Source organism: Lepus europaeus, chromosome 6 (assembly GCF_033115175.1).
Source record: "Lepus europaeus isolate LE1 chromosome 6, mLepTim1.pri, whole genome shotgun sequence".
Classification (NCBI taxonomy): domain Eukaryota; kingdom Metazoa; phylum Chordata; class Mammalia; order Lagomorpha; family Leporidae; genus Lepus; species Lepus europaeus.
In genome coordinates this window covers 66,199,552-66,212,506 of record NC_084832.1, presented here as the reverse complement: position 1 = coordinate 66,212,506, position 12,955 = coordinate 66,199,552, and the positions used below count along the sequence as shown (strand labels likewise).

The 12,955-nt window shown below is 46.2% G+C and overlaps 1 protein-coding gene across 5 annotated transcripts in view; it reads left to right on the top strand.

Moving 5' to 3' along the window:
- Window positions 1–9,098, top strand: part of THSD1 (thrombospondin type 1 domain containing 1) — a 28,575-nt gene extending 19,477 nt beyond the window's left edge. For 4 of the 5 annotated variants that reach the window (XM_062194258.1, XM_062194260.1, XM_062194262.1 and 1 more), the window contains 2 exons: window positions 203–361; window positions 7,470–9,098. In XM_062194258.1, coding sequence (XP_062050242.1) covers window positions 203–361; window positions 7,470–8,836 — 1,526 coding nt within the window. In that variant the 3' untranslated portion in view covers window positions 8,837–9,098. The remainder of the gene's footprint in view (window positions 1–202; window positions 362–7,469) is intronic. The other variant, XM_062194263.1, reaches the window with a different exon arrangement.
- The last annotated feature ends 3,857 nt before the right edge of the window (window positions 9,099–12,955 follow it).

Sequence of the window (12,955 nt, the reverse complement as noted above, 5' to 3'; positions counted from 1 at the left end):
AGGGTGAAATTTTGTAGATAATACAGCTTTTCTTTGTTTTAAGGTTAGGAGCAATACTTTCTAGCTGTCTACATCTCTGGGAATGTTCTTACTCATGGACTTTTTATGACCTGAGATTTGAGTTTTGCTGCTTCATTTGGGGGCAGTTGAATACTGGTGCTCAAATGAACTAGCATTAAAAGCGTGACTTATGTCCTTGCAGAAACTTGGGGACTGTGGCAGCCATGGAGCCAGTGTAGCGCCACATGTGGGGATGGAGTCAGAGAGCGTCGTCGAGCGTGTCTCACTTCCTTCCCCTCCAGACCTGGCTGCCCAGGACTGTCCTCGGAAACCTCCCCGTGTTCCCTGGAGGAGTGCGCTGGTAGGTATCCTTGCTCCCTTCACCAGACTCTGCTTAGCCATCACCAGTCTGAGTTCAGTGGACTTATTCACACTCTTTGATGTCTGTTGACTGTAATAACCCTGTATTTGTATGTCAAAGACTGGGTGTAGCTGGGAGAGTATCTTATTCTTGACAGGATGCCATTTAAGATTGGAGAATATAGAAAAATGACAAGGAAATAAATATAAATTAGATATTCAGCCGTTAATATTTTTAAAGATTTATTTATTTATTTGAGAGGCAGAGTTACAGATAGAGAGAGAGGAAAGAGATCTTCCATCTGCTGGTTCACTCCCCAGATGGCCACAATGGCCAGAGCTGGACAGGTCCAAAGCCAGGAGCCAGGAGCTTCTTCTGGATCTCCCACATGGGTGCAGGGGCCCAAGCACTTGGGCCACCTTCCACTGCTTTCCCAGGTTCATTAGCAGGGAGCCTGATTGGAAGTAGAGCAGCCAGGACCCAAACTGGCACCCATAAGGGATGCCGGTACTGTGGGTGGGGGCTTAACCTACTGACATTGCCGCAGCACCAGCTCCCATAAATACTTTTTAAAATGCAAAAATGGAGGGAGCAGGATGACAATGTCTTCCTAAGGGTTTTTTTTATTGTTATTTCTCCCTCTACTTTCCCTCACCAAAACTTTGGAAAAAACAGTTTTCCTTAACTTTCCTCCCCACCATCCCACTGAAGCCCAAGGGGACCATATTATTTGTCAAAATGGGGCAAGACACCCTGTTCTATCCTTTGCGAAATCGAAGTTTGTTCTTCACCATTCCTGCCTGGAGGAGGGGGTGGGGACATTTCTTCTTTTTGTCTCTTTTCCCAAGATTAGCTAAGCATCGCCAAAGGGCACAGGAGGAGGTGCTCACTAGGTGTTTGATGTGAGTGGTCTATGTCTGTCACATGCAAACACATTGGTTGGGTTTACTGCAGTTCCTGGAGCTGAATTGTGTTCATTTACAAAGGTTACAGCACTCAATATTCCTGGTGGTTCCCACACTGTGTCTCACCTCCTGGCTTTTCTCTGGTCCTGTTCCATATGTTTAAGTCCTTCCTTCAAGTCCTGTGCTTTCTTATTCTGTAATTCCAGACTAGAAGACCAGCCTTAGTCCCCTGTTCCTTTGGGGTTTGGGGAGACTTAGGTGTTTTTCTGTGTTTGGATCTCAGAGCACCTTTTAGCCAAAAACCACAGGCACCTGGCCGTCTTAGCCAGCGTCTCTGCCTGTGGCCTTAGAAAACCCCTCTTCCTGCTTCATCTTTCCAGCTGCCACTGGCCCAGTTGACCTCACTGCAGCCTCTTTAGGGAGCCATGTTCTCTTCTTTTTCTTCGTGCAGTTTAAGACCCAGGCTTTTCTCCCAGCCCTCAGTCTGCCCGTTTGATGTTGTTCCAAGGCCCTGGGTCCCACCCTGAATCTATTCTGTCTTCAATTCTGTACCATACTGATTTCTAAGGCTCTCTTTTTTAGAAATCCTTGCTACTTTCCATCAATCTCCTTCCTTGTGTATAACTTTTTCAAATGCCCCTCATCCTCTTAATTCTGGGATGGCCCATTGTGTTAAAACATTCCATACAGACATCCATAGTATTCAAATGGATTTCAAATTAGTTGCCACTGGCCTCTGCTGTTTTTTAAATGAGTGACAACTATACCAACCATTCATTGACCACCTGCTATGTGCCAGCAGTTTCAACTCATTGTCTCACATGAACCCCACATTAATGCTACAAGGAAGATATTATTCTTGGCTCAGATGGGAGCTGCTTTCCTGCCAAGCATGTTTCTAAGTGTCTTGTACATTTGATGTACATTTTCCTGAAAGATGTATTTATTTAAAAGAATGACAGAGAGAGGGAGAGGAAAAGAGTACATTTTCACTCCACAAATGGCCACAATGGCCAGGGCTTGTCCCGGTTGAAGCCACGAGTCCAGACTCCATCCAGATCTCCCACATGGGTTGCAGGGTATTTGGGCCATCTTCCACACCTTTCCAGGTGCTTTAACAGGGAGCTGGACCAAAAATGCAACAGCCAGGACTTGAACCACCACTCCCATAAGGTATGCCAGCTTAACTTGCTGCACCACAATGTCAGTCTGGTGTTGTTGGCATATTATTATTTCCACATTACAGATGAGCACTGTGGGACATGGGGAAGGGTGAGTGGGTCAGCCAAGGTGGTATCGCTGGAAGGCAGGGGGACTAGATGTGACTCCATCTGAAGCTACCTTTTTTTTTAAGCTTAAATTTACTTCACAGAGGGGATTTTATTCTTGACCTTAGTTTATTCCCTCCCCAAAGGCCAAATGTAATCAAAGGACGTGAACAGTAATCTTCTGCTTTTTATCATCTTCACAATAAAACAGAAGCTGAAGCTTCAAACTGTATCATTTGCCTTCTCTTCTGCTGTCCTCCCAGTTTGAAATATTTGCATCTGTTTATAGCCAACATTCTCTTAGATCTGCAGTTGGCTCCATGCACTCAAGCCTCGTCACAATCTTCCTTGTAACCTTAGCCTTTTTTCTGGAAAATCGGCCTAGTCTGCCCACCCTACGCGCTCAGCTTCCTATTGTAACACCGCTTCCCCTGGGCATCCCGAGAATCCTTGCCCTGCTTCTAGTGTGTCACTGTGTGGCCTTGGTGCTTGCCACACTTCCTACAGGAGGCCCAGTGGGCTTTAGGAATGTTTTGCCGTGTTTGCTGGAGTGCTGTCGGCATGGAAAGAAGGAAGCTACCTGTCTTGGAAACTTTGCCTTTATTCAGAGACCAGTTTGCCTTTCTAGAAGAAGCATCCACAACCTACAGTTAGTAATCAGGTTAGAGAAAATGTGATAGTATTTCGTGTCCTGGCATCTTAGTCTTTAACACTGAATGGGAACTCTTCACTGTGCACATTACACATTAGCAAGAAGAAGTGACACAAACGCTCCTACTATTGTTGGCTTACGTGGATAAGCATGATCTTTTCTTCCATGTGTTCTTTTTCCTCAACCTATTCCCCCCCCCCCCTTTTTTAAATATAAAGATCTGTTTGTGGGCTGTATACTACAGATGTCAGAAGAAAGACTTATGTGAGATAAGCCTTGGGCTTTTTGTCAAACGAGGTTTTCAAAGGATCCAGCTCAAGTTAAGAGAACAGTGCTAAGTGAAGATGTTAGTGATGTGTGATAGCAATGCTGCTACCCACTGTCAGCAGCAGTCATCGCAGGTGGAAGAAGTGATAGACCAGGGAGCAAGTCTTTCGTCAGTCAATTGTTCGCACTTGGTTTTGGGTTTAGAGTTTTGTTTGGCTTTAAAATAATGGTTTTATGCCAAGGTCTGAATGTAGCTCTATATTAATTTGATCTCTCTTATTCAACAAGAAAGTAGGAGGATCCAGTTGTTGGTGTACCTATGTCCTACCTGGTGGAAAATTGATCATTTTGGTACTATCTATTTAATAATTAATTAAACAGTTAATTAAACTAATGTTTATTGAGTATCAACTATATGCAAGTTACTGTGACTGAGGTTGAAAGTATATTGACAAGTCATTTCCATCTTGAAGGAGCTTATGGTAAAGTAGCTTGGCAGACACATAAATAGGCATAGCTCTCAGCACAAGGGCCTGCAGTGTTAGAGGGTATTCATAGCTTCCTGTGGAAGCTTGCATGGGTGAAAATCCATGCTGGGAACTTGTTCTTGGAGGACAGAGGTAATTGTAGCTGAAGTCTGAGAGCTCAGAAGGTGTCACCCAGATGAACTAGGTAAGAAAGGGATCCCTGAATGAAGGCATGGAAGAAGATGACACATTAAGATACAGAGAATTGAAAATAGTTTAGTGCAAATGGAAGATAGCATGCCAGGAAGGTGTGGGGAAAAATGAGACTGGACAGGTAGCAGGTACAGATCTTAGAGGATCTTAAAAGTTTAGGCCTGTGTTCTAAAGGGATCTCTTTGGCTGTAGCATGGAGTACATCTCAGAAAGGTAAGCCTGGCAACAGAGGTTCCTGTACTCCATATAAAAATTGAAGTGCTGACTGTGGGGATGCAGTGTGATGAATGAAACTAAGAGGGAGGAAGAAGGGCAAGAAGTGTCTGCTAGTACCCAGGGCTGCAAGTTGGAACTCTTGGATTTGGCCATTAGAAGATCTTTAATGACCTGAGCAGGAGCCATTTCTTTAGAATCCTGGGGGCAGGTTGCAGGAGACAGAGGTTACAGGAGTCAGTATGTCAGCAAATCTGGACTCCTCTCTGTGAGGGCTGGGAAGACAAGTAGCAAGATATAGTTACCACAGTGTAACCAAGAGAGACTGGAGGAGGGTCTTTATAAAGCAAGAAGAACTGAAGAAAAGGAGTTACATAGAGGATAAGCTGGAGGTAACTGGTACAGAGCAGGGAATCCCCCTCTAGAGGAGTGGCCAAGAGAGAGCATTTGTTAGTGGACTCACCTTTTATAAGACACTTCTCCCACTGATTACATACAGAAAGTGGTAAATAGAGGTGCACCTGCTTGTAAATGTATGGGGGCAGGGAGATGGTAGAAGTAGTTGGGAATGTACTGGCCCACTGCCTTGTGTGTGTGTGTGTGTGTGTGTGTGTGAGAGAGAGAGAGAGAGAGAGGGCGAGCGAGCTACAAGACTACTAGGGAAGGGATTGGGTAAAGGGTTTAGGGAAGTGGTGAAATTTGAAGTAGGTATTGTAGGGGAATGGAACAGAGTAAGGGACCCATGGAAGGATTTGGAGGCAGCCAGGGTTGGGCTCTGAGTATGCAGAGACCTGGCCTGCATGGTTGGGTTGTTCTCTCCATCAGTGCCCAGGACCTGGGTTCAGCAGCTGAGAATTCTTATTTCTGGGTTGAATCTAGGGTTGGACATTTGCTGCAGAGCAGGGGAAGGAACATAGCTGAGCACTAGAGGTGCTGAGAATCGAGGTTATTTGGAAGAAAGTTGTTTCCGTGATAAATCATGGATGTAAATTGGTTAGGGCCAGAACTGGCTGGCACGTGGAGGGAAGTGGAGGGTTGGAAAATCAGAAGACTATGAAGGGTGGCTAACGCTCATCTAGTGTAGTAATAATGAGCAGATGAGAGGGGGAGCATGGCCAGAGTGGGCTGTGAAGGTCAAGCTTTCGGAGGAGGAACAGCAACAGACCAGGGGGAGATGCTACATGGTGTGTAGGCCCTCAAGTCATGTGAGATAGTTCTAGTTCTGGGATGGTGAGCAGGCTGGGGCCCAGGTGCTGGAGTGACTGACGGCTTGAGTGACTCAAAAGGTTGAGAGAAGACAGTGCCGATTGAGAGGCAGAGGATGGTCTCAGTGGGTAGTATGGCCTCAAAGGAACAGAAGTTTTGTGTGGCAGTGAAGGAGTGCTAGTTGAAAATGGCAATCAGCAATGAGATTGGGGAACACATCCTGCTCCTGGCCCTGCCTACTTATCAAGAAAGTGTGTTTAAAGGCCAGCCCTGTGGCGTAGTGGGCTAAGCCTCCACCTGCAGCACCAGCATCCCATATGGGCACCAGTTTGTGTCCTGGCTGCTCCTCCTCCCATCCAGCTCTCTACTGTAGCCTGGAGAAGTAGTAGATGGCCCAAGTGCTTGGGCCCCTGCTCCTGCATAGGAGACCTGGAAGAAGCTCCTGGCTTCCTATTGGCTCATCTCTGACTGTTGAGGCCATTTGGGGAGTGAACCAGCAGATGGAAGACCTTTCTCTCTGTCTTTCTTTCTCTGTCTGTAACTCTTTCTCTAAAATAAAGTAAAATAATAAAATAAATAAAATAATATAATAGAAGTATGTCTAATAGCTTCCACCTTCAAGGTAACCAGATCACAGGTAAGCTCGGGCTGCTTTGTGAAACGGTTAGGGATGTGAAGTGTGTAAGTAAGCATCCCCTCAGGTACAGCAGACACAAGTGAGAAGGACAGCAAGAGGATGGTCAAGGAGGTGAAACGGAGCTGGGCATGATATGACTGGGAGTGGGGAGACAGGACAGATGACCAGAAGGGCATAAGCAGTAGACAGCAGTGAAGAGTATAGAGAGGTGAGCTTGGGGGCATCAGCTGCTCTTGAGTTTCCAGGTGTTTTGGTGGCAGTACAAGCAGAAGCTCCAGGTGCATTGGTGTTTTTTTGTTTGTTTTACTTTTTAAATTTGTTTATTCGAAAAGCAAAGAGACAGAGATCTCCTATTTGTTGGTTCACTCTCCAAATGTCTGCAACAGCTGGACTGGGCCAGGCCAAAGCCAGAAGCCTGGAACTCAGTCTAGCTCTTCCATGTGGGTGGCAGGGACCAAGTACCTGAGCCATGACCTGCCACTCGCCAGAGTGTGCATTAGCAGGAAGGTGGGATCAAGAGCAGAGCTGGGACTAGAGCCCAGACATTCTGATATGGGATGTGGGTGTCACCAACCAGCATCTTAACTGCTACAACAAACACCCACCCTGAGTCTGCATCTTAGAGAGACGTCTCAGTGACTGTGGGACAACACAATTTTAGAGACCAGGGGAAAATCAGGAAACCAGCACCACCCAGCAAGTAAGAAGGAGGAGGACAGCTGAAGACAGGACAAGAAAGCAGAAGCTTCAACACTTAGCAAAGACAGTTTCTGGATATCAGAAGGGGAGAATGAGTTACAGCACATTGCCGAAGTCTGTATTTTCAGTCATCGGTTCTGTCTGAGATGTGCAAACGTGTGCACAACCTAAGTCATTCTAGATTTCAAAGTTTGATATTTGGTTAGGGTTTTCTCATGTGCCTCTCCCAGATGCGTGTTGACTGCAGGATCCCAAGTTGACACTGTGGTAAGTGAAAACTGTGATCTTGGCTTCAGTTTTCTACACAATGCTGCTTTGTAGAGCATTTGAGGAGTTGTAGTGGAGCTGGCCTGGGCAGGAACCTCCCTTGTTGGGGCTTTCCTTCCGTGGGCTACTGTTTTCACAGTTTCCCCTCTTCAGTGGTGACCTTGTCTGGCTCCAGCTGTCAGAAGCGATCCACAGGTCAGGCCAGGAATCCCAGTCCTTGTTTGGTTTCCTCTTTAACTGTTAGGCACTGAGAGACTTGTGACACCACGCCGAGCCCAGCAGCACTTGTGAATCTATCTGTTCTTCCTTTGTAGCTTCCTGGCCATCCAGCTCATCTCCCCTTCCACCCCAGGGTCCGGTGAAGTCCAACAACATCGTGACAGTCACCGGGATATCCCTGTGCATGTTCATCATCATCGCCACGGTGCTCGTCACGCTGTGGAGGAGGTTCGGCCGGCCCCCCAAGTGCAGCACTCCCACCCGACACAACTCCATCCACTCCCCTGGCTTCCGGAAGAATTCAGATGAGGAGGACATCTGTGAGCTGAGTGAGCAGCGGGGCAGCTTCTCGGATGGGGGCGAGGGGCCCGCGGGGAGCCCCAGCGACGCGGGCATCCCTCTGACCTACAGGCGCAGCATGCCCTCGGCTCCTGACGACGATGCCTCTGGCAGTGAGAGCTTCCAGTCCAACGCCCAGAAGATCATCCCCCCTCTGTTTAGCTACCGTCTCGCCCAGCAGCAGTTGAAGGAGATGAAGAAGAAAGGTCTGACAGAGACCACCAAAGTGTACCACGTGTCTCAGAGCCCCCTGACAGACACCGCGGTGGACACAGCCGCCGGTCCCCCCTTAGACTTGGACAGCCCGGAAGAAGCTGCCACAAACAAGTTCCGGATCAAATCCCCATTTGTGGACCAGTCTGTAGTCAGTGCTGGGGAAAGACCTCCCTCCAGGCTGGATTTCAACGTGTCTCAGGCCACCTGTGCAGTGAGCCCCAGCCAGACCCTGATTCGCAAGTCACAGATAAGGCACGTGGGCAGCAGAGGGGGACCAACAGACAGGAGCCACCCCAGGAATTCCCACTTCCGGAGGACAGCTAGTTTTCATGAAAGCAAGCAGGCGCGGCCATTCAGGGAGAGGAGCATGTCCACCCTCACACCACGGCAGGCCCCCGCCTACAGCTCTAGGATGCGGAGCTGGGACCAGGTAGAGGACAGATTCAGGCCTCAGAGTCGAGGGGCCCACCTGCTTCCGGAGAAACTGGAGCATATGCAAGGGGCAGGGGGGACCAGTGGACCATTAAGCCCTCTCCCTAAGTGCCACACCTTGAGGCAGCCTGCAAGGAAACCAGACCTGGGTGATCGCCAGGCAGGAGTGGAGAGAACAGAGCCCCACAGAGCCCGGAGGGGACCATCCCCCAGTCACAGGAGTGTCTCAAGGAAGCAGTCTTCCCCCACCTATCCCAAAGACAGCTATCAGAGGGTCAGCCCTCTGAGCCCTTCTCAGTGTAGAAAAGACAAGTGCCAGAGCTTCCCCACCCAGCCCGAGTTCGCCTTCTACGACAATACGTCATTCGGCCTCACTGAGGCCGAGCAGAGGATGCTGGACCTCCCGGGATATTTTGGGTCAAATGAAGAGGATGAAACCACAAGTACATTGAGTGTGGAGAAGCTGGTGATCTAGACCAAGAGTCAGCCTGAGACTTCACCCAAGGAGGTCCCACGCCCCAGTATCACATGCTCATATTGTTCTGTGGACTGCTTTGTGTAACTGTACAATAGGATGGAATGTGGAGAGGAAGTAATTTGTACACAGGAAAGTGTGTGTGTGTATGTGTGTGTGTGTCTTCTAATTCTTAAGGAAGAAGTTATTTATCCTGAACTTTTCCTTTTGTTATCCTGTTTCTATTGGCTTATTACTAATAACAATGACAATAAAATTTAAATGAGAACAAGTGGAGGGTCTGGTCTTTTAGGTGGATATGAGAGATGACAGGATATGACTTTGAGTATGATTTGTTTCTGAACACTGCATTGGCAGTTTCCAACTTGAAACAGAAATCTGGGAGCCTCAACCAGTGTTAACCTGGCACCACAACCCTGAATTGTAATTTATTAAGTTATACATAACATTAGAATTTGACTCTTGTAGTATTGAACAGGTTTCATATTTGGCTGATAAACTAATAATGTCCATTTGACTACTAAGCTATCTAGAAATGGTGATGCCATAAGACATTCTGGAAGAGCTTTGTGCTTTTTCAAGCCAAAGTTGGCTGATATCATCGATGTTTTTAGTGTAACACAAAGTCCAGGTGACTTGACAAAATTGTGTGAATTAATTCTGCTCTGGAGAAATAACAAAGAGAAGCTGCTGGTTCAGGTAATGAATCAAATGAAGACCTACCCATAATTGAAAGCCATTGGTTGGGGAATGGGAGGTAGGTGCTGACCAAGACACAGCCTGGCCCCAGGATGCCACTGTGTGTTCCTGGACCAGACCGGCTGCAGAGACTCCAGAGGGTGCCACCCTAACATTCAAGCCTACATATTTTTAAAAAGATTTAGAGAGAGAGACAAATATCTTCCATCTGCTGGTTCACTCCCCAAATGGTTGCAGTGGCCAGGGCTGAGCCAGGCTGAAGCCAGGAGCCATCTGGGCCTCTCGTGTGGGGACAGGGGCCCAAGCACTTGGGGCATCTTCCACTGTTTTCCCAGGTGTATTAGCAGAGAGCTGTATTGGAAATGGAGTGGCTGGTACTCAAACAAGCACTGATATGGGATTCTGGCTCTGCAGGCAGTGGCTTCACCTGCTATGACACAGTGCTGACCCCATGCCTATATGTTTTTAAACATAACTTTATCACATTATTTAGAAAATGCATGAATTCCTCTCTGATGTGTGGAAACTGGTAGACCAGTATATGATTTTGCAGTCTAAGCTTTTTTAATTAGAAAAAAAGTATTCAAGAGAGGAAGAGAAGAAAGAAGTCTCAGAAATTCAGAATCACTTTTGTTTGCTTCTTGCATCTTCTACATTTTGCAGAAGAGCGATTTGAGACTCAAGAGACTTGCAGACAGGATTACATGGGACATGGACTGATGCTTTTTTTCTAAATACCATAGTCTATGCACTCTGCCGCTGCAAGCTTCTCAAGTCCCCTCTAGAAGCAGAAACGTCAAGAGAAAGCTGGCCCTTTTTGCAATAAGAAATGGAAAAAAAAAAAAAAAAAAAAAAAGGAAGAGACATGTCCATACTAGCTTTTCCCAAAGGAAGGAAGCTTTCTACTGATTGATGAGCTGTGAGCACTGGTCTTTCATCTTGCTTTGCTTGGGAATAAGAGCTAAATCAAAGAACCTACAGGCTATTTCATCAGAAGTCTAACATCAGGTTCCATGCGGGCACCCCATACTCTTATACGCTTTCTTCCGGTCCTTGACCTAATGAAGTCCCTGCATACATTTGGGATTTGGGTAGGTACACTTTTCCTCCCTTCTTACGGTGACCTCGAGTACCACTCTGGCCCTGCTTTTTGCATTATATATTTTTTTCTTTTAGAATTTATCAGGATGTCAGCCTGGTGGTGAGGTTTCAGAGACCATTGGAGAAGAGTTGGGGGGAAAAATCACAGATACAAATACCATAATTTTAAAAAGTTTCTCTCTCTCTCTCTTTTTTTTTTTTTTTTTTTGCATTGTCACTTCATTTGTGCCATTTCACTTGAAAATTAAGACACACGTTCAAGGCTCTAATAATAACTCTGTCTTTCAGGAACAGGAGGGGTAGGTTACTCAGAGCTGTCTGACAACTGGTATTGCTGATGCAAAGAGGAAACCAGGCTTTTTAATCTCATGCTCTTTGTTTATCATACGAGAAAGCTTTGTTCTTGCTCCAGGTTTACAGGCTTGCGTGCCAGCCTTTGAGTACATGCTCATTCCTTCTAGGCTTTGGTCTCGAACTGAGGCCAAAACAGCTATGGGAAGGGTGAAAGTCATAGGGAAATACTACAAACAGAGAGATTCTCTGTTCAGTTATGTTCCCCAGTATATCAAGTGTTTCAGTTGATATCAAGGGAGCTAACAGCAGCATTGAACTTGTTCACCATCTACCTATTTCCCCAGGCTGTAACCGAGAGCCAATCTTTGCATTTTCATGTTAATCTAATTTGGCCCGTGTCCCTAAGAAAGAGATGCGTCAGCCTTGTCTTTGGAGGATCAGCAGTAAACATCATTAGGAATAACTATTTTTCACCTCTGTGCCCCTAGGTCCTAGCCCCAGCACTGACACAGGGTAGGAACTCAATAACAATTTGTAGAATAAATGACCAGCTATTAGATAATTCTATATAACATTTTTGGCTTTTAAACCATTATGAACGATGTGTTCCAATGAGAGATGGTGGGATTTAAATTTCTACATTTTCTGGACCAGCATTGTGCTGTAGTGGGTAAAGACACTGCCTGCAATGCCACCATCCCAAATGGGCGCCAGTTCATGTCCCTAGAGCTGCACTTTCAATAGAGCTCCCTGCTAATGGCCTAGGAAAAGCAGCAGAGGATGGTGCAAGTGTTTGGGCCTTTGCCACCCAGATGGGAGACCTGGATGAAGCTCCTGGCTCCCAGCTTCAGTCTGGCCCAGTACTGGCTGTTGCAGCCATTTGGGGAGTGAACCCGCAAATGGAAGCTCTCTCTTTCTGTATCTCTCCTTTTTTTCTGTAACCCTTTCAAAACAAATAAATAAATAAATCTTAAAAAAAAGATTCCCTCACTTTCACAAATGAAGGGACCCTTGTGTTTTGGGGGCTGTTACCCTGGGGGAAGGTGAAAGTCTCTGGAGTATATTGCAGTCTTTGGTACAGAGTAACCAATAATGTACGTATATGAGATGGTGGTCACCAGGTAGATGGGGTGCTCTACCTTCCTAGCAGTCTCCACAAATTACCCCACTACCCAGAGCCTGTCCCACCTCTCTGGGGCTAAAGTGCTCCCCAATTGCTGCTTCTCCTTAAGTGGATTTGATAGAGTTGGAAACTCTTGGGGTGCCAAGCCCTAGCCATGACTACTGAGTAATAACCCAGCCCTTCCTACCAGTTTTCCCTTGCCAAGTTCTACACCACCAAAACTCAACCCACAAACTTCTATTTTATAACACTCATAATTGCTCATTTTATGATAGATGTATAACTCTGTAAAATGATGTTGCATATTTCGTATTCTGGGCAGTTTCTGCATCATTTTTATGAACAAAGGATAGCATACCTACATTATACTGTGCGTTTTTATCTACTGTGTTTCTTGTTTTTCCAGATCATACTGAGTCATGGTTTAGACAAAATGGAGTGATTCTGCATAGTTGAAAGAATACAAATTTAATAGTGGCCCTTCCCTTTCTAGCTGTGTCATGTTAGGTAAGTTGAGCCTCTGTTTCTGAATGCAAAATGGGGATAATATGTGACTTTTGCCAAAGGTTTAAGATGTGGCTTGAGCACACATATTTATTTCCTCTCTTCCTAGCACTCAATTAATATGATTGTAAAGGAATATGAAAGATAAAACACCAAAAATAGAGAACAAGAGGATAAGTGATTGTGATAAATTTTGGAAGACAGAGTGCCTGGGAGAATGCTGAAAGGGAGGAGCCTTAGTCCAGGTATGCGCTCACAGAAGTTGAGGGCTCAGAGAAACTGTTGTAATGAAGAGACGACTGAAGACAGTGAGGTGGTCATCCTCTACACCACTCCTCACAACAAGGTGTTTAATCTCAGACAAAAGCAAAACCAACCAATAACCAGAAAGATCCATC